The sequence below is a fragment of the Xiphophorus hellerii genome, chromosome 4 (assembly GCF_003331165.1).
Source record: "Xiphophorus hellerii strain 12219 chromosome 4, Xiphophorus_hellerii-4.1, whole genome shotgun sequence".
In the NCBI taxonomy this organism is placed as follows: Eukaryota; Metazoa; Chordata; class Actinopteri; order Cyprinodontiformes; family Poeciliidae; genus Xiphophorus; species Xiphophorus hellerii.
In genome coordinates this window covers 9,104,895-9,131,366 of record NC_045675.1, presented here as the reverse complement: position 1 = coordinate 9,131,366, position 26,472 = coordinate 9,104,895, and the positions used below count along the sequence as shown (strand labels likewise).

Below are 26,472 nucleotides of genomic sequence, written 5' to 3'. Positions count from 1 at the left end.
ACCAAACCAAAACCCTCCAGCACCCGCCCTCTCAAATGCTTGGTTGTGCGTACAATATGTATGACGATGCCGTGTCTCAGATTTCCCCTCGGTAAACTCTCTGACCCCTGGATATGACTTGACAAGTGAAGCTAGTCAGGCCACTCTTGCTGCCAACTTACTTTAGCAACATGTATCATCTTCTGCTGCTGGTCGAGGGGCACGTGGGTACAGCCAGCTCATCGTTGCCCCAGGCCACACCAGACCCCTTCACTCTGGGGAGTTACCCAGGCCTAATCAGGTCAATCATGGCTGACCACAAGTGAAAGATGGGCCTGCCTACTGCCATGCCAATTACTGCCACTCAGGAGTCAGGCCGACGACAGGGTCAGGGATTTTTTCCAATCAAAGCCATCCATCCACCTGGACAGATGTGCAGAAGTAGCCACAGGCGGCCAGTCGGTGCTTCCACTGAAGTGGACGAAGGTAGGTAGTGCACTGCAGCTCCCAGAATGCCTCATTTCCCTCAGGGAAAAGGGCAGATTTTAGTAAAACACAGACAGAAAGGTCAGGGCTTGTCCAGGAATTCTCACAAAACGGCATCGTCACCCTCTCCTTCTGTCTTCATGTGTCCTCAACACCAAAAATATAAATCAGGGCTTTTAAGAAGTCGGCCTAGTGTATCTATGGAGACCAGCCTTTTCACCGGTACATGCAAGGAATAATGTGGAGGAGGCACAGCGGATGGGCGGGGTAAACATCGAAGCTAAACAAAGCAGATGGCTGAGTGTCAGTTAAAAAGGAAAGTGAGACATCAACAACCACGCTCTCCTTGTCGCTAACAATTACATACCAACCATGTTTGAAATTTGGTGGAGAACAAAGCAGGCAGCCTTTGTAAGTTTCGCAATGGATGAAAAGGAAAGGCAAAATATGCAGGAGAGACGCATTACTGAGACAGCAGGGCAGAGCAAAAAAGCAATGTCTCAAAATCAACTTGGCCAAGTAAGATACATGAGGCAAAAAACAGCATCTGTCATTTTATCTGTGATGGCTGCTGCAAGGCAATATGTCATATGACATATCCGTCGTACAGAATGTGCAGAGATACTTCAATACATCTTTTCAGACGTTTGACTTGTTCACATGAGGGGACATGGAGAAAAAACAGAGGATAGAACCTAAGGAGAGCACAGCTTTAAAGCCTGTTTGTGTTAAGGCCTCATACGTAAATGCTTTTAGTCTTCAGCAATGTTGTGGTGGCAAGCATACAAATTGTACCAATTAGACATGGGCTGGTATGAGACTCACAGTATGAAAACCGTTAGTAGAAATACAATATTTCTAATGTATACATGCAGAAATTTAGAGCAAATTTGTTGCTTAATTGTTTTTATTTAAAGGAGACAATAGAAATTCATTTAGTTTCCACATCTTGACTGGTTGTGTTTGTCACAAACAGAAATATTGAAGTAGACTATGTTCTTTCAGCCAGCAAACTGGCTGTGAACAGCAACAGGTGGGGGAGGAGGTAGTGCTACAGTGCTCTGTGCTTCACACATCCAGAAAAACCTTGATCACTCCAGCACTCTTTGTGGCATCCTGTTAACAAAACTTTAAACCGTCGGAACGGTATGAAGGAAATTTTGTATGGTTTTAAAATAATGAATTTTCATACTATAAATTATTATAATACACCCATACAGGTCTATACCTAATACAGGTATAAAACATATTCTTTACCGTTTTATCCATGTACAAAATAATTAAATAATCTGACTTTCACAAAATCAGAACAGGTAGATTAATAAATGTGCAGTGCAGTAAAATCTGGTTATTTTGGATAAGATTTAGTGATATCCTAGCAACACTGTAGTGTGGTAATATTAGTATCTTGAAAAAGTTGCAGATAAATAAGAGTTTTTAATTTTTCGCAGAAGTTGTAGCCACCTACATTAGACTTGTGACTGGATCAGATGGTTTTAAATTGAACAGTCTTGACCATTTTTTGCTCTACCAATGAATGCATCCTCCTTAGAAATGAAGCCATTTTTAGTATCTGTGAGTTTTTATATTAAAGGAAGGACTGAAATGGAAGAAGCTATTTTAAAACAAATTACATTTTTAATCACATATCAACAAATGTCTGCATTTGGTGCAAGAGAGCAAGACTCAGTAGGTAACAGGAAAGCTGAACAAAGTTAATTTCAACATCTGTTATGAAAGATGCTGGACTTGGAAATATTGGGAGCCGTTTGGAAACCTCAGAGTTAAAGTAAATGATCTAGATGCTCAAGAATGCACACACAAAGAAACTCACATTTTTGTAACACTGGCTGCACTAATAGCTTAATTATAAGGTGCTAAAGCTATTTTACAATATCAGTTTTTGTTTTAAATGAGGAAATGCAAGTTTTTCTACAACTGCTCTATTACACAATGCCATATCTCCTTTTCACCTAATAAAAACAGTCTATATTTTGAATGCCACTCTTACGCCTCCATATATTATAGATCCTAAAGAGGAGAATGAATAAGGTATTGCTGTTGGTGACTTAAAGCTTTATAAGCAAATCTATAAACGAAATCCCATTTCATGTTATCAGAGGAACACTGACCATCTACGTTCAGCCTTGGAAAAGTTTAAATGCATTCAGACAGTTTATTTGTAATGTTTTCACCCTTACTTGGTTTTACTACCTTTACTTATGACTCCTTGTTTCCAGTAGTGAATTGGCAGCAGCTGTGCTTGCATGTGTCTGAATTTTCATTCACTCCTTTATTGTAACAAAAAAAAGAAAAGGGTTGGTGCGGAAGGGCAGCAGGAGAAGTGGGGCTTCTTGCTGATCTGTGGCTTTGAACCTTGAGTGGCACCTGTGCCTTGATGCTGAAGCCAATATTGGATTTGGCCCAGGTCACACCTCAGGGCGGTGGGTTAATGGCCCACTTTGCCAGGCACACAGAGCCGCTCGGCCCCCGTGCGGTCCAACCTGCTGCCTCAGCACTCCCCTCCTCACAGCAGAAGTTACTGATAGAGGCTGTGTGGTGAGAAAGTGTGTGCGCTCGCTGTTTGTGCCAGTATCTGAGAACACACCAGCCAACATACTGCGTTAACTAAAACTGCGACGTGGGAAGAAACCATTGCTCAGCATTCACATCTGTGGCTAAAGCCAGGCTCCATGTTTATGATGCTATGCTACTTCACTCTTATTACTATGATGGTGAAAAATCTTCAGGCAAGAAGGACATACAGTATATTGCACAGACACAGATTACTGACAAATAAAAAGTTACAAAGAATTTAATAACGGCAAATAACTCGGTCACTCTTGACTTATCCTGGCTGCAAATGTTGCCTTTAGCTTCCTTCTTTTACAAACCTGTGCGACTGACAAGCGGCATGCGAGTTGTCTGACTGAAAGACAGATTTGCTGACTGACAATTTTATCAGAAGAAGTGGCTGATTGAGTGACTGGCTGGGAGCCTGACTGAGTGACTCATTTACTGACTCCCTGGTTGACTGAGATTGTGCCAAGAAGTAAAGCTTTCCCACATGTTCTCCTGCATGCTGCATTTCAATCGAGGAACGCTGCCTCGTCCCCTTCGCTGTGTTTACAGTGTGTAGCCCAGCCGTGGGAGTGCAGCCCCACTCTCGGCCTAAAAACGCCTCTCCTACGGCCGCCATTAATCAGCAACAGAGACTTTTGCTCTCCTCTCTCCCTCTCCGGCTCTCTTGCCTCTCCCTTTTTCCTCGCTCCTCTACGCCCACAGACATGCTGGATGAGGCCATTTTGAAAGAGTTAACAGATGTCGGCTGATTTGCCTCAGGCCTTCTGACATTGCCCGGGTGATGTATTTGATGTGGAGTTTATTCAGCTCTAATAAACGTATAAAGAATTAGAATAATAATTCACAGATGTACATACCCAGATTATACGCCACAGCCTCTCTTTGAAGCAGACAAGGCCGACAAGATTTACTGAAACAAGCATTGGATGAAATGGGCTTTGGTTCAGTCTACTGATCACCACTAGAGATGCTCTGATCCAGGATTTTTTGGTTCCATTCCGATAATTTAATATTGATATCTGCCGATACCAATGCTGTTGATCCAGAGCATTTTTAGGCAACGGTGGTCTCTCCAAGTAATTTCTTGATTGTAAACATTCCTTCAATGTGTCAAAAGTCTTCCAACAGGCTGTCCCATTATGACATTGAATCCACTGTTTTCTGTTATTACTGTAACAATTCAACCAAACTCACCAATCTAAATGTTTGCATAAAACTCATATTGTTGTATTTTCTCATTTGAAACAGTAAATTATCTCAGAAAAAGCTGATTCTAAGTACTAACTGTATTGACTGGCTGCAGACTCCAATATGCTTCATAAATATGTTTAAAGGGATGACGTTATGTATTTTCCAGCCACATAGAGCCATTTTATAGAATAATCAAGTAACTATGTTAGCTTCAGTGGTTATAAAAACGCTGCCTATATTGAACATAGATTGAAAGAAATTTGACTTAGCATGATAGCCGTATATGAAGGCTTGAAATTGGGCCTCTGTCTCTTTAAGATGCTCTTACTCTTTCTGACACTCCCCCTTCAGCCTGTCACCACAACAATGTTTCTCCATGATGCTGTTCACAACCGTTCCTAGCAAATTTGGAATAAGAAAGAGACTGTATGATAAGTTCAGCAAACGTACAGCTCCTCCAGGTGTTTGCTAATTGTTGCTGCCGCTAGTCTGGAGGACCTGAGTGGGAAAGGTGGAAGTTTGGCTGGAGACTGCAGATCCAGGGAGGAACTTTGGGTGAATAGGCAGAACTTTGTAAGAGCAAGCGTATTGGGACTCCCAAATGGCTACCACGAAAGATATGAGTTTGATGAGGGAATAACATTATAACATGATATGAAGCTCAAAAAGTTGATTTTGCAAAATATTTCCCTTTAAACTTTTAGTAATCTGCCAGATGCAAAACATTCATCTACTACACTATTCAAAATATGTATTTAAATACAATGGTTAAGATTACCATGTATATTTTACTGAAGTGTACAGCAATATTTTCAGCAGCAAGGTTAAAGATTCAGAGCAAAATTAGTCAATTTGCAAAACATAACCACCAATTTTGGATTGGTGGCTTTAACACCAGCCTAACCCTGATATCCAATCCAAGAATCACATTAGCATCTAGCCCAATACCGATACCGAATTGAATCGGGGACACCATTAATTACTACATAGTTATCAGCACTTCTAACACCAAGGCACTGTGTCTCAATACTATGACACAGGTGGCCTTTGTTCCTCACAAACCAAGCTTTCGGGTCAAGAACCCTTAAGAAATCAGTGCCGTTTTTTTACTGCTTTCCCCAAAATGGAAGCAAGTAAAGTGCATTTGCTACATCTGTTTTTTCTTCTCTCAAACATGCTTTCGCTAATTTGTCTTTTTGTGATGGAAAGAAAAACAAATAAAGGGCACACAGAGGGAAATAAAAGAGGAACAAGAGTGAGGTCTGGCTTTCTGATCATTGCAAAAGGAAAAAAAATGGGGGAATTACTCTCAAAACAAACAACTTCCATTTGCTTCACAACTAAACAACAACAAATCTCAAAAATGGCCAGTTGTAGAGTATCTTAATACCCACATAAACCATAAAAACAGCTACACAGCTCCATGGCAATGCATAGCAACCGTGCAGAATTTCAGTCAAGGAGAAAGAAGGCAAAAAAACACCTTATTACTTCTAACTCCTGCAAGCCATTTTGGTCTCCAAAGGTTTTAGAGCGCCGCAGGCCATGTGTCTGCAGTGTTTCGGGAAATGACTTGCCTTCGCACGAACACTGCTATGTTCTGCAGCACTGCTGCCCCCAGCATCCCCGCTCAATTTCTGTTTAACCCCTTCCTGCCTTCCCTCACACTGACTCACTGCAACAGAGAGCTCACACCCAGCACAATGCTGTCACATTGTTTAGCCTCCACCAAACTAAGGCAAATCAGACCACATTTTAACACATTAACTCCACTTCTAATTTGTCCGCTTAAGCATGTGATGTCTGTTAACGAAGAAGGGTTCAGGAGAGGCGTAAGGTTACACGGGAAAGGAAAGGATGAAGAAAAAAGAAAGCTCCTGCTTCTTTCCACTTGATCTACTACAACGTGCGACATAGTTTGCACACTTGAGTGTGTATCAACGGTGGATTAAATCTGCAAACTCGTTGACACAACACATAATTAAAACATCTTGCTCGAGGTTAGGAATTTTCTAATTAGTAGTGTACTGACAAAGCTGCAATTCCATCGCCCTGAGTTTCAAAGTCCACAGGTTACTGCCAAGATGAAAGCCGGCCCTGGAGCGCAATTCTGCAGGGCTGCTCATACAATTCCTCAGAAGACAGTCACAGGGTCACCGAGCTAAACAGCGTGCTGCACCCGGAACCTTGCTTCCAAACAAAGAAACTTCAAACTTTCCTGCCTGGAAACACAATCTCGCTTTTGTTTCGCCACTCTTTTTCTTTTCAACCAGAGAGAAACAAAGAAATCCATAGGAGAAAACTAAGAAGTTGTGTTTAATCTGTTTAATTAAAATATACTGAATAGGGTGAGCTAACCGACTTGTTATAAGTACTACAAAGGCTTTACAGTCACGGTGTATAAATAACTTTTATCTCATGAGTTAGGTTATGTTTTGGGGTTTTAAGTTATCTCCTTATTCTTTCCATGTTGGTGTGTTATGGGTCTGTGTTGATTCTCTGATTTCCCATTGTACATCCAAGGTGCAAGGAGTTGGGACAACTTTCTGCTTTTCTTTAACTGGTTTGCAACTTTGCTCTCCTACGCTCTAAATTTATTTTTTCTCTGATAGATCTTCTTCAAAGTTTTTAATCTTGGATTGGCTTCACAGCATCTGCAGGATTTCCTGCTGTGCAGTTTAAAAAAAAAAACAAAAAAAGCCTGTATTCAGATCTTTCTCACCACTTTAAGATATCAAATTATCAAAACAGTTTATGTTACTGTAAAGTTTATATCCAGGTTCATCTATTGAGCACTTTCAAGATGACAATGAGACAACAGACCCAACAATCAAGCAGACAAACTGAATGCTGCAAGTACTGAGTGAATATGCTGCACAGAACAGAGACACACATTTCAGTAGGGATAGAATTTTTGTATTAACACATCTGTATTGAAAACCTATCTCCAATTAAAATAATGCACATGCAAAACAATGCTTAATACACTGTTAAATACTATTTATTTTTTACCTTCATGTATTAATAAATATTTGCTACTTGCATGAAGGCCATAATCCAGTAAACAATCAGAGAAAGGCTTTACTAAATGTTTCTTTGTGCTTTCCACAGCAAGGATACAAGTAGCTGAGAAACCTCTCAGTTTGCCTGATAACCTGGTCAATTAACACAGGCCAAGTATCTTTGACTACATAAAGTATCAGAAGTAGAACTTTTGCAACATTAAATATTCAAGGCGTTTCATATATAAAATGAACCCAATTAGAGTTAAAATAGGAGAAGTGTAATGAGTCTCTAGTCAGAATGCTTGTCTTCAGAACTACTCACTAATGAGCCTATGTTGGTTTTCCGCACTTTACTTTCAATGGTGTGGCACTGTCATTTCAGCTGGTTTTTAATTTTTAATTCAAGTTGAATGAGAGGGCGGTGACTGAGTTAATAATCAAGGCAACGGGGTGTTTTGCAGCCGATGGATAGCTGGGAGAAGTTGCCAAATGAGCCTCATGGTCCACTCTTTGATGTCTTTGCGAAACGCTTGCAAGTAGGAACAACCAGTTAACAAAAGCCTATCAGTTCAGAGTGGTATTGAGCATAAATGACCACAATGAGGAGAATGCTTCCTGCAAATGGCCTAATTAGGGAGAATAGTAGGCTGGCAAAGTGGTATGACACTGAGATTGTGCGTAGTAACACACACTAAACTTAAGAATGAGATAAAGCATCAAAAGACAGGATGGATCCCTCCACTCTGCAGACATGTGCTCCGTTCTGAGCTGTCACTCTACACATGAACCCTCCTATGAGCAGTGACACATTTCACTTAACAACAAAAAGAATGCACCAAGGGCCCACAGCAGACACCCTAGTAAAAGGATTAGAGAGCACGTTTACAGCAAGGGATCACACTATGCGCCGGCCCTTGATCTCAAATTGATGTTAATGGGGCCATTTTTGACATCTTTTAGCCATCCCAGACTCAGTACCAGTGCTGCTGACACTGGTCCCAGTGCACCCAGTGTGGCGCCTGCAAACTACATGCTGCAGAAAAATGGCTGTTCCAATTAAGATCCAAGCTCTTTTGGGGAAGAGGGTAGAGTTTCATGTTTTATAAAAATGTCCCAGAAAGACAAAACGGAGTAACTGAGAGCTACTGTGACCCCCAGTGTCATTCTTTTTATCGCACTTAAAACGAATGCTTTTAACGATCTGAGCATTTATAAAAGTGATGCAAATTTAATACAAATGACCTACTTGTCCAATACTTTTCTTTGCAGAAAGAGTGGTACATTTTGTAGTTCAATGACACTGAAATAGTTTTATGGTTCTACAAGATTAGGAAAACATGCATTTATGTACTGTTTAATAGCATGATGATGATGACAGTCAAGTTAAGTCAAGTGAAGTTCAATTGTAGAGCACATTTCAGCAACAAGGCAGTTCAAGCATTTATATCATAAAGACATAGTACAGTATCAATTGATGACAAATTCAAAACAACCATCAAGCAAATATACATCAAATATATTAATCAATGTTTCAGTTACCAGGCAACTCTAAACAGGTGGATTTTTGGCTTTGATTTAAAGCCAAAAATCACTACTTCTCAAATAGTGGCACAAGCGCAACTGGGGGTTCGGGGCGCGAGAAGCAAGACTTTACGATTGACTTTAATCACGTTAATTGATAAACAAGCCTCCGGTCACTAGGTGGCAGCAGTGTTCAAACTAATCATCAGGCTGCCTCTTCAAGCCAGTAGAAGAAGCTACACAGAACTGTTGTAAACGAAGCAGAGGAAGAAACCAAAACAAACAACGGAGCAAAGGATACAAGCACGGATGTTTTGAAATATGTATCGTCATAGAGGAGAGATGGAGAAGTTTGACGGTGAAAAGAAAAACGGCAGCAGAGGTAAAGCAAGTATGGCGGAGTTTTATGGCCAGGCTAAGAAATTTTTATTTTCAAATACAAAAATACAGTCATAATACTACTAGGACCAAGTCGTATTAGCAGAATAACTTAAATATTGGCAGGACAAAGACGCAATATTGCAGGAAGAAAGTCGTTAAATTAAAAAGCTTTGTGATATGTAACGTGACCCGCTCAGCAAGTCTGGTTCTTTCTATTAAATAAAAAGTTTGAAATAATCGTTTCAAAGTCCTGGGGCTGAAAATTTGCTTCTGATGTGCTAAAACATTTAGTTTTAGCACAGCATTTACTCATTTGTTTAAAAAGTACCAACTATAACCTTACAAGACCCTCAGTATTCCGCAATTTAGTGCAGTATGGTGAAAAGTTATAAAATTACCACTTTTTTCTCGTCCAACTTTACTCGTATTTAAAACCCAAATCAAAAACTCAGAGTCTGGCCCTTATACTCCATCATAAGCCAGTAACTGTAGCTCTCAGAAAAAGGACAGGAAGTAGAAACCTATCTTTTTATTGTTAATGTAAAATGTTATGCACTTTTCATTTCTTCTCATCTGACAAGCTGGAATATAATCAATATTGCTGCAAATTTTTCCACAATAAATGTTAACTATATATCTTGTGAAAAACTAAACTTAAGAAGCTGATAAGTAACCAATGCTTATAGTTGTGAAAAGGTTTACTATATTAAGTCTAAAAACTCACATCCCAGTGAATCATTTGCACTTATTCTCTTTCAAACTGAGTAGACTTGATTAAATGCTACTCATTCACTCAAACTGATTTTGGAAATTATTTTGAGGCTTAGAACAATAAAACAGCGGTTTTGATAATAAGGTCATACAATGCTGGAGCCAGTTGTTTGTACAATAATTTATTAAATATGAACAGATTTGCAATTGTATTTAAATTCTGGGGAGGGAGGGCACGAAAACAATTATGATCCCTAGGGATGACAGGAAATTATTGAGAAACACTGATTTAAAGGAACTTTGTCTTTCAGCATCTTTGCAGTTTTCTGGAAGTTTGTTCCAGATTTGTGATGCAAAGAAGCTGATTTCTGCTCCGTGTTTGGTTCTGGTTCTGGGTATGCAGAGCAGACCCGAACCAGAAGATCAACAACAACAGATCTTTAATGCATCGTGGTGCTAAGCCGTTCAGTGATTTATAAACTAACAACTGTATTTTAAAGGCTATTCTCTGAGCTACAAGGAAGCTGGAGTAAGGACATTACAATTGGGGTGATGTGCTTTATCTTCCTGGTTTTAATCAAAACGTGAGCAGCAGAGTTGTGAATCAGCTGCAGCTGTCTGATTTTTTTAGGCAGACCTGTGAAGAAACTGTTGCAGTCCTGTGACTAAAGATAAACACTTGGATGAGTAGCTCCAGAATTTACTGAGACATTAGTCCTTTAAACCTAGAAACAACAGGAGAGGGCAGAGGTGGTAATTGTCTTTATGTGTCTCTTAAGATTCAGGTCTGAGTCCATCACTACACCCAGATTTTGAACTGCATGCTGACTCTTGATCATTCCTACTTAGGTCCAAAAATGATAACTTCAGTTTTGTTTCTGTTCAGCTGGAGAAAGTTATGGAAAATTATTACCCACATTTCCCCCTCTTAGCTTTGTTTTCCATGATCAAGATTACCCCACCACTTTCCATGACCCTAAGGATTTTGGCCACCTAAATTAGGCACACTGAGTTCATCCAAATGGTAAAATTTACTGTTTGCATGCAGAGCGTTAATGCACGTCTCACTTAAGAATTTTATTTAAAAAAAAATTTTTTTTCAGTAATTCAATACAAAGTTATGCTATGAACAGATTAAGAACAGACAGAAAAAGCCATTGCTAGAGAAGATTGCTGTTAAAACTATTCTATTGAAAAACTATTCAGTGGAACTTGAGCGGCAGAAAAATGTTAGGGTTGAAAAAAAATGCAGAAGCAATAAGGGAGAGCCAAAGCTTTGAATTTTGAGGATTGGTCAGCAAATCACATTCAACAGCTTGGAGGAGGTTGAAAAGGCATGGATATTGGCTGTTGTTAGTGCTTCAAGAGCCACATTACTTTTTACAAGTCACTCCTGAACCAGACAAACACAAGCATCTTACCTGCCTACGGATAGAAAAACAAAAGGGTTGTTTCTCAGTGGTCCAATGTCCTCTTTTTAGATTATAGTAAATTTTTAATCTGTTAATTAAAGTTCCAGTTTCTGACGAATGAGTGAAGAACAGAATTGAAGTCATTCAAGGTCCAGTGTGAACGCCTTTGTGTACACTGATATTGCAATGATGACAGCCATTCTATATATAATGCAGCTCTTCAAGGTAGCATTAATAAGAAATCCAGTTGATTGTGGGGGTGAAATGGGAGGCTGTATTGTGAGATTTGTTCCCATTGTGAGTTTCCTGAAGGTTTCATTCCTCCCATCAGATTCTCCTTCCACAGGCCCACAAGGCTTCCTTCCTACCTGCAGAGGATTTTGGCAACCTGATTTAATATTTCGCATACAACAGCATCCTTTTTCAGCAGCTGTGTCTGTGTGTGTATAGCGCTTATCTACATATTGACTCGGTTTAAATCCACACCCTTGTCTGCCATAATAATTGCACATCTCATAAAAGAAGGTGCTGAATGCTTCCTCCACCTGAGGCGGGCAGCCGTAGGAGTTGCCCACCGGCGCCCTGCAAACAGGCCGCGGGCGCTGCCTGGTATCCAAACAGCTCCAGCATTCGCACAGAGCCATTACCTTCCACTGTGTAATGGCGTCTTTCTATTAGGTTTCAGCTGAAGAGAAAATGGCATCACAACAGCGGCTAAATGTGTTAGTCTCTAGTGGAGGAACAAGGCATTCGGAATAAGTTGAACATGTGATAAAGGGTGCTGAGGCTTGTTTGATGGGGAGAAACACATAATGTAATACTCTGGGCAATCCAGTGGTGCCTCCAAGGGAGGACCAGGTGGGGCCATGCCCCTTCCCCTTGAAAAATGTTGGACACCCCTCCAGAGAATCATGTTCAACTGATACAAAGACATCTTATTCAATCAAGACATATATATATATATTTGTAAAGCTACTCCAAGACGAACATGTTGAGTCACAATTATTGTATTTAAGTTGAATCTGTTGCATCATTTTATCCATTTAATTGATTAGTTTTATAATAAAGTCGATACTTTTTTCTTTTTTTACTTTGTATTGCCATTAGTCTATTTGACAGACAGACTGACAGATTTCTTCTTAGTTGTGCCACTTATATTTTTTTTACTAGGCTGGTCTGCCCAACCCAATGAAAATATGATCTGCTCAAGTTTTGGGAACAACCCAAATTGACAGGCAAGTGGTAAGCGGACAGATCCAGCTATGCACAACTTCCCCAAAGTTCTGTCACTGGAGTCTGTTCATTAGTCTGACAATTACATAATTTATGCAGTCTAAAAAATACATGTGATCATGAATCAAAATCAGAATGAGAGGTTAGGTAACACCGCATACCAGTCGGCACAAACACCAGTGGAGCATTTGATAAAGCTAAAAATATTTGCCTTTATCTGTTCGTTCATATCTGATGATATTCAAGCATCTGAATTCTGCTGAGATTATTTGTCAAAAACGGCTGAATTTTACAGTTAATTGGCCTCCCTAATTAGCACAGGATGTCTAATTCCCATTGCAGTCAGTGTGCTAAATGGTAAAGCTTTAGCGGGCGGATGCCACTCCTTCCAGTTGTAGAAGAAAGGCTCTCTGTGCAAGCCGAGCTACCACTGTACATTACACACTCAATGATCGATTCTAAATCTTAATTAGGGAAAGGACAAACAAGCAAAGAGGCTTAATGAACTGTGTACCTTGTCAAACAGCTGGATGATTATATTTATTGAAATATATGTTAAATTTAATGATCTGGGCAATTAGCTGCATACCCCCTGTGTAATCTCTGAGGGACAAAAAGGGGCCAGGGAGGCAAATACGGGGGCCACAGACCTAATGGAAAGCAGCTGACAAATATTTGTCATCCCCAGAGTGCTGAAAAATGCATCAGACGATGTTGTGTTTCAAAATCAAGATGTCAGAACGGTAACAATCCCTGGTGTGCTTCAGCCTCATGCAGCCAGCTGTAACACAGCTCTTTCCTGCACTCTCAGCTTGGCTGGGACCTCATTTTATTTAACGATCTGAGATATTCTACAAAAACAATACAGAAACATAACAAAAGATTTCTAAAAGTGGGCTCAGTCGTCATTATCAGTGTCTCTTTTTTTTTCCCTTTTTCATGGCCATCCATTCCTAACTTTTTTTTTTCTAAATTGGTCAAATGGAAAGCGAGGGGAAAAAAAATTAAGCTGAGCCGAAAAGTGCGACTTGGATTTAATATTTTATAATTGCCAAGGGACATTCTAAGATCAATGAATTTTTGCCCGGGACGCACATCAGAAAGAGATGTACTTCAGTCTTTTTAGGGAACATTGGTCTATTTAATTCCAGTGTCTGATGCATGAGAAATATGCCTTCCTTGGCCTCCTTCTTCTTCCCCGGGCGCTGCTGCAGGCAGACATTACCACTTTTAATGGGCCGCCATGAGAAGAGGCAAGTCAGCCAATAACCCATCCTCACTAATGGATTGCTTTGTTTGTTCTTTTCCATTGTTTTTTCTCTAAAGCTAATTTTAGATGCTCTGTTTTCCTGTTAAAAGACAAAACAGGGTATTGTTTTACAATACTTTGACAGAAACAAAGCAATAGGAATGAATAATTTTCAGAAAAAGGAGCAAAATACTAATTTACATAACCCTCTTCAACTGTGATCTCTATCCGGTTGGTCAGATGTTTGGATGTGTACAACTCACTTACAATAAATTAGTTACGCATTTTCTAAAAATGCTTCATTACTGCATAACATGAAACCTGAATAACCATCAAGTGATAACTTTGAAGACACCTGCTCTATCTTCACGACTGAGTCAGCCCCTTAACTGCTTGTTTGTTATACGACCCCCTGGGAAGTTGAACATCAATCTGCCATGCCGCTACACTGATGAGTGGGAGTCAGCAGACGTTAAATATCTGTATCGGAGCTAGCATGAAATAAAGGTTGTGCAACATGCAGCTAATTTCTGAGAATTTTCTCGAAGTCCTTTGCAAGGACAGCTTTTTGTAGGATATATAAGGATCTCTTCATTAAAACAATAAAAATTGCTTTGAAAAAAGAATTTAAATTCAGAAGATGCAGAAATGAGTCAATTATGATACAGTAAAGTTAAGATTAGTGCTCAGTTAGGGTGAAGACTGATAAACTGAAAAACATAATAAATCAAGAGTTTAGAGAAGAGGAGCTACTCTTTATGTTGTGACTTTTTTTATTCCATATTACCCTTGCTCCTCCCTCATCTTTGGCACTTCACCCCCTTACAGATGAAAGATCTCTGCCAGGTGTTTATTTATTTCTCCATTTATAAATCCAGACAGAGAATGAAGGATGAATAAAGTATAAAGCTTAAAAAAACATATTTAATATAAGAAGTTCCTTGAATAAGCTGTAACAGAAAAAACCCTCCAGTCTCTCTAGGGCACCTCTGTGTAACCTTCAGCGGTTCCATGTTGATAACTTCATTAGCAGCTCTTGTGTTCCAAAATTTTAAAGTCATTTGGTAACGTTATCACAAGTTAAGAATCATAAAGTGGCAGGCGAGGGGGCTTGCATCCCTCCCAGATGGAGGATATTTCAGCACTTAAAGAAAGGCAAAGCAGCGACTGAGGCATTTTCAGAGCTTTTTCCTATGAGAAAGTGAAGGCGTAGGACGAGCAGAGACGGTTTGCACAGTGCGGTATAGCATAGTGAGGGGCCCATGATGTTAGGCTGTCCCCACGTCCCTGGCCAGCAGGCTAGCTAGAGAGCCAGCCATTACTGGTACGCCTCCACGGAAGCAAGGCAGAGGGGAAAAAATGCAGCAAATTTCATTCCTCAGAAATTTAATTATATCAAGATTAACAAGGGAGGTAATTAATTTCTTTAAGATGAGTATCTATTAATTGCCTGGGGCTCAACTTTGTTGTCAGAATCGTATATTTAACCATTATTCTAGGGCAAAGTTTTGCAGGCAAAAATGAGGGGGTTCACCACTTTGCTGTGAATATAAACATATAAAACTTTCTTATCTAAATAAAAAAAATTAGTGTTAATACTCCTATGTTAAAGGACACACACACACCCCTACGCGCACACACACACACACATATATATATTTAAATTCAAAGTCATTCAAAAGAGAGTGGCACAAATGCTTCAATTTTGCATCATTATTTTAAATCTTTAGGAGAAGGTATCAGTTTACATGAATGCTTGGATTTGAGTACTTGTGGATAACAGATATATTTCGATTTTTGGACTGACTACAAACTAAAACTCTTCATATTACTGAAAAAGTTCTTTAAAAGTGGAGAATTCAGTATGGAGTTCTGGAAAGAAACCAGGTGGAGCTATAATCCTTTAATACATGAATCAGAATTTCCACTGAAGCATGAATAGCTAAAGTTGATCTGTTTCACCATATCCAATATGACAATTAGTGAGGAATGCTGTCTTCCAATCTGCACTTTTACCTTTATATGAAAAATGTAATTATCGACAAAATCATTGGCTTGGCTTAAATTAGGTTAAGCTAAGTTGTTAGCTGGTCTCTCTTGACCTTCTTTTTTGATTTGTTTTAAAAAAATAATTATAATAATAATAATAATAACAAACATTCATCCGATGTAAAATACACATGGTTTTGTTGTTTCTTGGGAATTAGTAATTAGTGTTATTAGTGGGAATCAAGCATCTGGGTCAACAAATTATTTTGTTTCTGAGTTTTAATAAATTTTGAGATTGGTTTATGATCTTAAACTTTAATGTAACTGCATTATCGAACTTTATTAAATGACAGTGATTTTCTTTTAAATGTGTAACAGCCCTTCATAGAGTTTGACCAAATTATTTAGTCAAGTAAAGAGGAAACAAAAGTAGTTCACACAAGTGAAGACTCAACCAATATATTCCTCTTCTCATGTGAGTGATGTGGTTGAATTTTAATTGCTTTAAACTGCAGCGCAGCGAGCATAAAGCAGCCATGAGAACCACTTTGCTTTGCATTGAATAGGGGGAGTAAAAATTGGCAAAGTGCATTGTGTGAAAGCTCTAAGAAGACATGGCATATGGCCAAGAGACCCAAAAAGCTTTCTAACCACTCAATTCTGTCTGCTTTGTGCCCACAGTGGATATACTCAATTGCCTTAAGATGTGAAGTCAAACTAACATTATAAACATCTTGACATGATGAAACCCATAGCACCCTCTATGTGCCCTCTTTAATCTTATTTATGCAGTACATACAGTGGAAAAGCCCACACAGGAATCTTTATGTTTTATTAAAGTTTGATATAAGTCAAGCTAAAGTCATAGCTACACATTCTATCCTGAATTATGTAAATAAATACATCCACGCTATAGCTAATAGACAGTAAATGTCAAGGCAGCCAAGGAAATTAGCAGAGGCTTCCAAATGAAAAACAGCAACAGTGGAGCTCCACATTTCATAAAAACAAAGTTTAGTTAGCTGTCTTTTCCATCTCAAACAGAACCAAATAGGTTCCCAACGCACGATAAATAAAAGCGGACATCAGTGTTTCTTTACAACTTTTTAACCAAGTACTAACCAGAATACTGAGGGCAGAGCAGTGGACAACGATGGAATGGAAGGGAAAAGATGGAGAGGAGGAGTCTGATTTTCCCTCTACCACCACTCAGCTGGCTTGTTTCCTTCTTAACCAAACAGCCTGGTTGGCCCTGGTCCTTCGAGTCCTCGCAAACCCCCTCCCTCCAGCTCCGGAACCGTCGTACTCTCAGAGTTTCCTGTTTGTCTGGTTGAAGACCTGGCCGTTTTGCTCCCAAGCGGCACATTGCGAGGGACAAAGGAGGAGGGGCAGGCGAAGGAGAGAAGCACAAGACAGAAGGACAGAGGGGAGGTTGGCGGGGAGAAGGCAAAGGGAGAGACACTGAACACTCCCGAGTTGGGATTGATTTACTTCATTAACCAAGATTACAAGTTTAACTTACAAACCAGAGGTCAAAATTTCTCATTAACAAGGGGACCGTGGAGAACCTCGGGGCTTGGAGACCACTCTTATTACTGACTACACATTTCAATCTGTCTTTGATGTTCCATGTCTGCCTTTCTACCCCCTCTTTCCCCCTCCTATTTTTTTGGCAGCGAGGTTGATTTTAATTGTAGCTATAGAACAGAGCATAGTTTGCCTGTAAGCCAGCCTCCACATCTGTAGTGAGTGGAGCTTTAGTGATATTGGGTGCAGTCCATAGCTTGGGGCTAATTTTAATGGTGCCCCCCCTCCCCTCCTTCTCCTTCCTCCTTCATTGGAGACTCAGATTGTTTTCCACGTGATTCCTGTTAATTTAGCTGGAGGAAAGGGCATCAGTTTTCCTTGTGCTTTTCCCCCCCGTTCTCCCAATGCCTCTCACTCTATTGCCTCACTCCTTCTTTCTGATCTACAGCCTCAAAGAAAGAAGGTGAAATGAATTCAAATGGAAAAATAGACTGTGCTCACTATTAAATCCCTCGCCTACCTTTGTCCCTAGCATTGCGCCTGGTCGAGACAGATAGGAGGAAGCTTACGTGGCTGTACAAACTGGGGCAATTTAGCTGGTATTGTTGCTTTTACGTCAACAAACAAAGCTCTTCCTTTGATGTGATAAATGGCCTAAGTGCCTGGATGATAACTCAAAGCTCATAAATGTGTCAAGGATATTTCAAAGCACTAGGCATGTTAAACACTGCAGGACATTGTGCATCAGGGTAATTTTTACATCTCAGAACCTTTAATGCTGCCTAAGATGCGGAGAGGAGTTTCCATCTGTCTTACAAGCACTCAAAATACAAGCCACACAATTCAGATAAGATTCACCACATGGGAGAGGAGGAGATCACAAGATCTGAAAATCGATACGGGGGAAATGAAACAGTACAGCGTTCCAGTCATGTTAAATGTGTTAAAGGACAGAATTTAGCGAGTGTGATACAGTAATCATTATGGGTACAGATGTATTTGGCAAGCTTTCTCACATCCGGAAAATATTTGACGATATATGGCAAACACACCACAGAATGTTTTTATGGTTTGCCAAACACATGGTATAGTAAGAAAGCAGATATCCCATAAGCAGATACTTACAGCTGGGCTCCAGAGAACAACATAACACTTGGTGGTGATAATCATATATAAGACATTATTTTTAATATCAGTTCAACTGTAAATCTTTTCTTTTGATCAAAATATGAAAATGTAAAGGTAGTTTTACAGCATTCACTCAAAACCCATTTTATTATTATGACTGGCTACACATATCAGGTTTGAGCCCCTTTTGCCTTCAGATGCAATATGGTTTCTAAAACTTTCTTCAGAGTTTCTGGTTCTTAGCATGATAGCATTGTCCAGTTGCATTGACGTTGTTAGTGGCTTATGCACAAAGTGAATCTCCTTTTCCCCCAACATGCCAACAGGGCGCTGCAGAACTGACATCTGGTGACTGTGAAGGCAACTGGAGTGCAGCGAACTCATCATCAGCCATGTGATTTGAGCTTTATGATTCAATATCCTCCTGGAAGTAGCCATCATCAGATGAGTACACTGCAGTCAAAAAGGGATGGACATGGCCAGACACAAAACTCAGCATTGCTTGACTGGCACCACCAGCCTGAGCAATTGTTGCAAATTCAATTCATGCTGTTTCCACCAAATTCTGTCCCCATCATCTGAATGTTGCAGGTGAAATAAAACTCAATGGACCAAATTTGGTGAGTCTGAGCAAATTATATCAACAGCTTTTTGTTCTTAGCTGACAGGAGTCAGCCAGTGACCCAGTGTCACTTTTTGCTGCTGTAACCAATCTGTCTCAAAGTACAATGTGTTGTGTATTCTTGATACCACAGTTGTCATAAGTGTTTATGTGAGCTACAGCTTCCTTGAATTTTTAACTAAAAGAAACAAGGACATCACAGCATTTTCTGTGGGCCCATTCTTTAGAAAAATGAGACATGTCCACCTCTCTTTCCATTCTGATGCTCAGTTCAACTTCACGTCTTCACCACATGTAGATGCCCAAACTAACACTACTGTGTGAACAAGCAGTTGAACGGGTTTACCTAATAAAGTGGTTTTCAGAACACCAACAACAAGAGGTTGTGCTCACAGGCACTGTGGATGGAGGGTTATGGTAGGGTTCCAGACGCTGGTGAATCATTAGAAAGCTGGCAATTAAGAAAGAGGTTTTTAAAAAACTCTTAATATGCCATGCTTGCTTTAATGACGGAGTAATGCTTGAGAAAATATATAAAATAGAGTGAATATAAATGAAACTTTTAACAGAGAATTCCCCCCCAAAAAATGTAGAAGTATAATTAGAATATGTTTATTTACTAAAGGTAAGAATTGGGTGGGTGAGACATGAAGGATTAGAACAAGTGTAGCAAAGTCAACTACCAATTTTACCATATTATGTTACAATCGGGATGGAAGTGGGTTTTATGGAAATGAATTTGAATCTATGGGTTGCATTTACTTGATTTGATTAGATATTCTTTATTTGAAAAATGGTTCCTATTTGCCCTAAAATGTCACTTGTTGTGAACTGGTAATATGTAAGTAAATGGGATTAAGCTGAGTTTCACCACGTACCTCTATGTGACCCCCTACCTGTGCAGTGACCCACCACTGGGACCACAGCAGGTCCTCCAGCAGCCTCGGCCATTGGCTCTTTGAAACTAATCTGCCCTGCGGAGTCCTGTAAGACCCCCTTTGTTACCTCCTGCAGACTGGATCAGGCTGGAGACGGACTTTGCAGTCTTGACAGGCTATCAGTTTCACAGCCCATGGCCATCCACATCCAGGCGCAGGCCCGAGTCCTGCAGAACCACCCTCAAATTAAACATAGGGGGAAAGAGTGGGGGTAGAGTGGTTGGGAAAAACATATGGAGTAAAATGTTGTCACCTGAATTTCCTCGAAGTCATAAAAAAACCGCAAAGAAGTGGTGTGAATATAATGAACAAATGGTAGGAATAGTGAAAAGGAGGATTTCAACAGGAGCTCTGCCTCTTGGTGAACAGAACAGGATCTCAACAAGACCATTATCTGATTCCTAATTTGAGCTCTGGCACAGCACTGAAGGGCTGCCTTTGTCTGGGATTAATGCGGAAAGCTCAGGATGCGATGTCAGAGGGAAATAATCAGCGTGGGCCCTTCATAACGTTGGCTGCTTGTGCTCCTGGCCAGGGCCCCCGGCTCATTTCTGTGGAGATGAAATCTATGACAAGCCCCTCAGTGAAGCTGAGAGCAGGCAACAGTCCAGTAACACCCACAGGCCTCCAGGCATCCTGTGACCCCCTTAGAAAAGTCACATTCACTTTGCTCTGGAGAAGGGAAAGAGAACGCCGCGGGGGCTTCCAGCCCATGTGAAATGAAGAAATGTGAGGAGGTGAAAACGAAGTGAAAATAAGTTAAGATTCCTCCTCCGCCCCCACTGCAATAACTCCAGAGGAGGGGCACTCTGATTTCACTTCATTATGCCTTCTAATTAAACGTGCACGGGACATTAAAAAGAGAAATAAATAAACAACTCCTTAATGTATATTAATGCTTATGTTCTGTAACTGCGTTTAGGCGAGAGGTTTGAGAAAGCTTTTTTTTCCCTCCTTTCTTTAAATGCAGCAGAAGGTCGCCGGCTAATACCCATCAGGGTAAAACATTCTGAAAGAGGTTGGCACTGCACTCAAGGACCAGAAGTAATGTTTTTATTTTGTTATTTATGCTTTTTTACCGGGTGCATTACTATGCTCCTCTGCAGCATGCTGCTGTTAAGCGAAGGATGCGAAGATGCAACTCGATAAGCAGGTTATTAAAATGACCAATTGACATTCAATATTCAGCCTTATTTTACATTCATCATATTTACGACGAAATATGTGGAATTTAAATGTTTCTCCTGGTGCCTAAAGGTAAATGTGACTCGCTGCAGCAACCGTGCATAACTTCACGTAAACTCATGTGTTAGAGAAATGGGATACTTCAGTCACTGCTTATGGTGCTTCAAACAGAAGACTTTTTTTTTAAACAACAGCTTAATTACAAACAGACTTGACACGTCACACTAAAGTATGTCAATGTGTTGCTTCTAAAAAAGTACTTCCTGTTAGTCATTTCACTTTATTGTTACTAGGAATTTGTATTGTTTGCATTTAAATGCAGGTCTTAAGTGTCTGATGATAAACAGCTCAAAACTAGATGTAACGATTTGGGGAAAAAAATTACTTTGAGCAAATTCAATTTAGTTATCAGGATTACCATGGCTTCGTTAAAATGTGTTTGAATATGTAAAAATCTTATAATGCACTCAAACCTAATATTTTTTTAACTAAATCTAAAATAAAGAGCATAAAGGAGTACAATGGTTACTGATGCATTTACAGACTGAAAATGATTAGTAAATACCTAATTGTTACTGTTGGAGTGTTTGAGGTTTTACTTAACATTGACCAACTTACTGTAAGTAATTCACTATATAGTAAATTGTGAGAAGATTAGAATCTTTTTATTATTAGAAAGTCAGATTTTCTAAAAAAAAAAAAATTGAAAATGTATTACCTACAAGTCGATATGGTAAATATAAAAACTTTAAACACACAATACGTTATTGTGCTAACACTTTGAACAGATATTTTGAGGTTAAAACAGATAATTAACCATAAAATTATTATACCTTTTGGTGCTTTGGCACCTTCCCCTCCTCTTCCCAGTTAATGATAGATAAATAAAGATTCAATCATTTCGGCACCTTATGCAGCAATAAAATAATTTAGTCTTTGTAAAAATGATCTCACAAATCTTTCACATTTCCTTTTACGCCTGCAGTCAATTTTCCAAGGAAACTTCTTGCTTGGTTTGATGTGTAAGCCATTCAAGAATTGTGAATATACCCAAAGTGTGTTATTCGGTCGTCACGTCCACGTTTGTTCAACTAAATTATGAAGTTTGTGGTGCAGTCAAACCTTTGGGAATATCAATGTATGAATGTGTACATGTTTGTTAGTGTGATTAGGTGAATGTGGCTGAAGGTTAACTCATTTTGAGTGGCTGGTTCAACTGGAAAAGTAACTTTTGAAAGTGTAGAAGAAACAGCCAAATAAGTTTTTTTTTTTTACATAATGGAAAAAAGAACTAAGAGCTTGATTAAAAGGTTGCTTCTCAGTACAGATGCTAGTTAATAATATTTCAGCTATGCATTTGCTGATACAGCAAACAAACACATAATTTAATCTCTAAATGCCTGTCATTCATAAGTGGGGCTAAATGTTGAGTAGGAAGTGGAATCACTCTATTACACAATATTTCTATCATAAACCTGCAACAAACACAACTTACCCCTCAGCTCCCTTTTACCATTTATTCTTTACAAGCAGAGACTGGCGATATTATAAACGGACTTGAGATTTTAAAAACACTGCATCATCAACATCAGTATTACTCCTTCTACAAGCTGGAGTAACACTCTAAAATCTTTTGTTTAAGATTTTAGATCTGGCGGCCGGTTGGTTGCACAAACCATACATTGTCACTGCATCACTACCTCAAAATGTGAAGCCACCTTGACTCTGTACAAGGTAGCTGATGAGGGGCTGTGGAATAGAGTGTAATCAGCTTATTTCTACCCTCTTCACTACATCAGTTCTTTTACAAAACATACTCTGATAGCAAAAAGGAGCCGTAATCCCATCTGGAAGTGTTTTTTGAAAGGGGGTTATGATTCAGGTCTTTGTTGTGTTGAAAAGTAAATATCTGCTAAAGCTTGAGACTCTGCACCATGCAAAAGTTTGATTGTTTGACATTTTGTGCACCCATTTTTTGCTTATCCAAACTTGTCTCTTGGTTCTTTTTCCGGAAAACACACTTACAAAATGATGCACTCATTATGTTGTCTGACTCCTTGGTTACTTAAACTCATAATTTTGAAAACTGTGGCTAAATAGTTTAACCTTTATTTTATTGGAATGGATAATTTATCAAAGTCAAAGGTGTTTTGGTGCCCTGTTCTCTTTAATGACACTCATACCTTCTCTTTTGATGTGGTTCTTGTAATGGCTGGCGTCGAGTGGCCGAGACCACATTTTACCATGGTAACACACACACAAACAAGACTTACAAGGTGAAACCAATACCAGCCACACCATAATGATAAGCAGTGATTCCTGTTTGAACCTAAAACAATATGTGCAACTTTTTTTTTTTTATCATTTTCAGGAGTCAGAGAAGGTGAAATGGCTAAAAGGTCAAGGAATGCATCAGAAGTGCAACATGCAGTAAATACTGATAAAATTCCTCAGGTCTGAGTCCATTAATATTCAACATGCTATAAACTGAAATCTAAAAACTTTACTGACTTTGGTCTGAGATTTTACCAGCAACATTAAAGGTGATTACGCAGTTAAATCATAAATTGACAAAAGTCAGCTTTAAATGTTGTCGGTGGGACAAGATGTGCTGTTGAACAATACCATACTGCATCAGAAAACATAATTTGCTTTTGATCATGTAATGAAACAGAAAATAGTAGCAGGCAAACTGAAACATTATTATTATTATCAGTAAACAGCAGAAAAAAAGGTGTTTTATGCAGTAAGCAGTCGCAACTGCTGGCTGCCAAAAATTGTCTAATCAGTAACAACACCATACCATATTACTTCATTATTGATTCATTGTCTACAGAACAATATGACAACATAAAATAACACTTTTACCAGCTTTACCAATTTTGTGCATTCAAAGTTTTATCTGCAGGACAACACTATAAATTAAAGGAAAAAAGTCAGCTGCTTTAGATTGAAACACTTGTGGCAAAGGACCTTGTGAAACCATTTAGTAGCAGCATCTAGAGAGACCATAAAACCCTTAATTCGTTCCAGTTCTTACCTCAGTCCCTGATGGTGTTGCCCCTGGTGAGTCCAGTTTGCGTTTTTTTCTAGGTCCAATAGCAGCTAGTGCTGTCAGATTTGCATCTCGTTGTCTCATCTGGGCCAGCTCTTGTTGCTGCATCTAGTGAAAGCAGAACACACATTTTATAAAGTCATGTTTTGCCCTGCATTTCTCACAAGATTTTCTATGTATTTATAAATGCAGACCCCGCCCGCATCCCAGGAGTAGTCACACTACTTGAATTTTTTCATGTTTTAGTATTTTACAACAAAGTTGTATGCATTTAGTTGAAATTTTTACAACACAGTGAAACATGATTGTGAATTGGAAGAAAAAGAATTACCTGGTTTTGAAAAACATTTACAAATAAAAATTAGAAATGTCTTAAGTGCAAATGACAGACTACCATTTTATATATATATATATACTGTATATAATCTGGTGCAGCTGCAATTACCTTCAAAAGTGACCTAATCAGTAAATAGAGTCATAAACCCAACCCCTCTGTGAAGGCTGTGGAGAAGTTGACAGCAGGGTTAGGTTTTAAAAGAATATCCTAAAGCAAAGTTCAATCCATAATATGAAAATGGTTAACCAAAACTGCCAATTTGCAAAACTTTACCATTCACCTAAAGTGATAGGCCTTTCAAAGCCATGGTTGTACGCTGTTGTGCAACAGCGCTGCAACCATTTAGCTTTAATACATTTGACTAAAGGCACAGTTAAGGTGCTGCAGTTCCTATTTAAGCAGTAGATGGAATTACAGGTCATTTTCACCTGTCCTCAACAACTGGTAAAAGTGTCTAAAGAAGAAGTGCATTCCTAATACACCTCTAAGTACAAAGTTTGGTATCATAAGAGATACTTTTTAGCTTTTTACACAAGTCTGTCAAATATTGCATTAACATATTTTGTGGGACAACTGTGGCACAAAGTTTAGAGCAAGTTAAAGGTAAATGGAACCATACAGAATCACATAACGGTAAAAACATAATAACAAAAGACAAGAACATAAGAAAAAAATACTGCACAGCTAATAAAATTGGCATATGACTAGTTTCCCTAGAAAGTCTGGTTCATTCAGGAGGTGTCCATAAGAGCCCATAACTGAACTCTGATGTGGACCAAGAAAGCAAAATCTAGTCTCCCTAAAACCCATCTCGGTTTGGTAGAAGTGAACTTTGAGGCGGTTCAAATGCATATGTGGATGCAAGCAGACCGGAGAACGCTCCAAAAGCAGAAAGCGAACTATAGCGCAGGGCATTCTGGGTAAGTACAACCTGAACAAATATGAGAATCTAATTAATGCTAGCGGGAGAAATGGCTTGTGGTCTTTTAGCAAAGTCAAAAGAGAAATCCAACAACTGCTGAAATCTGATGCTAATGCATTTTTGTTTACATTTTGTAACAAATAAATTTAGCTCCTGTCTTCTTTTGAAAGTTTCATGCTGTTTCCTTTGGTGGTTCTTGGTGCAGAGCCACTACAGTTGAGGGAGGGAACATGATTTTTCAAAGGGTTTGGTTTGTTTAACGCAAAGCAGTGTAAAAGTGAACCACAGCAGCTGAAAATTTAGCAAATGTTGCAATTTTGCTCCCTAGTTGAACCAAGTCTACTGGACTATCAGGTGTGAAAACACCCTTGAAGACAAACAGCCAAAAGTACCAAGTAATTAAGATTAAAGTCTAACCCAGTCAACGAATGCAGTCTGCTGTCAATTAAATCGCTTCCGAGCAATGCATGGTTTTTCCCAGCTTATACCACCCCTCAAGTGGTTACGAAAAACAGGGAGGAGCTGCACATGATATGCAAATAGAGACAGATCTGGCCACGGCTGACTGTGAAAGAACTGTTTAAAGCCACGACCATGGAAAAGCGGCTAAAGTATGTTTTAGTATTTTCACAAAAACATTTAACACAAGAATTACAAATGTTGAATTATTTTAATAACATTTTTGAACTTCCTGACCAATAAAGGCAACTAAGTTTTGTAAACACAACTAGTGAGAGGAAGAATATTAAAGTGGATCAAGAATCAAATAATAAATAGAAACAAAGGCGTGCGACTAATGTTTCTGCTTATTCTCTTGTATCGTGAGAGCAGAATGCTTGCCTGATCAGAACAAAATGGAAGACCGTCGTCAGCCATTAACGGAACACAGAGATTGTGTGTGTGCAGTCACATAGCCCTGCTCTTTTTTGATTTTTGCAGTTTGTGATGTTTAAGTGGGTGGTTGGGAGGGGCAGTGCCCAAGGTAATGTCATGTTTAGCTGCAGGGCTGTGGGCGGAC

General features: G+C 39.3%; 1 protein-coding gene across 4 annotated transcripts in view; it reads right to left on the bottom strand.

Annotated features, from left to right (window-relative positions):
* The window catches only part of LOC116719194 (transcription initiation factor TFIID subunit 4), a 100,675-nt gene that overhangs the window by 7,131 nt on the left and 67,072 nt on the right, over positions 1 to 26,472 (bottom strand). For 3 of the 4 annotated variants that reach the window (XM_032561635.1, XM_032561636.1, XM_032561638.1), the window contains one exon: positions 24,181 to 24,303. In XM_032561635.1, coding sequence (XP_032417526.1) covers positions 24,181 to 24,303 — 123 coding nt within the window. Of the gene's footprint in view, positions 1 to 19,640; positions 20,123 to 24,180; positions 24,304 to 26,472 lie in introns of those variants that run through there. The other variant, XM_032561637.1, reaches the window with a different exon arrangement.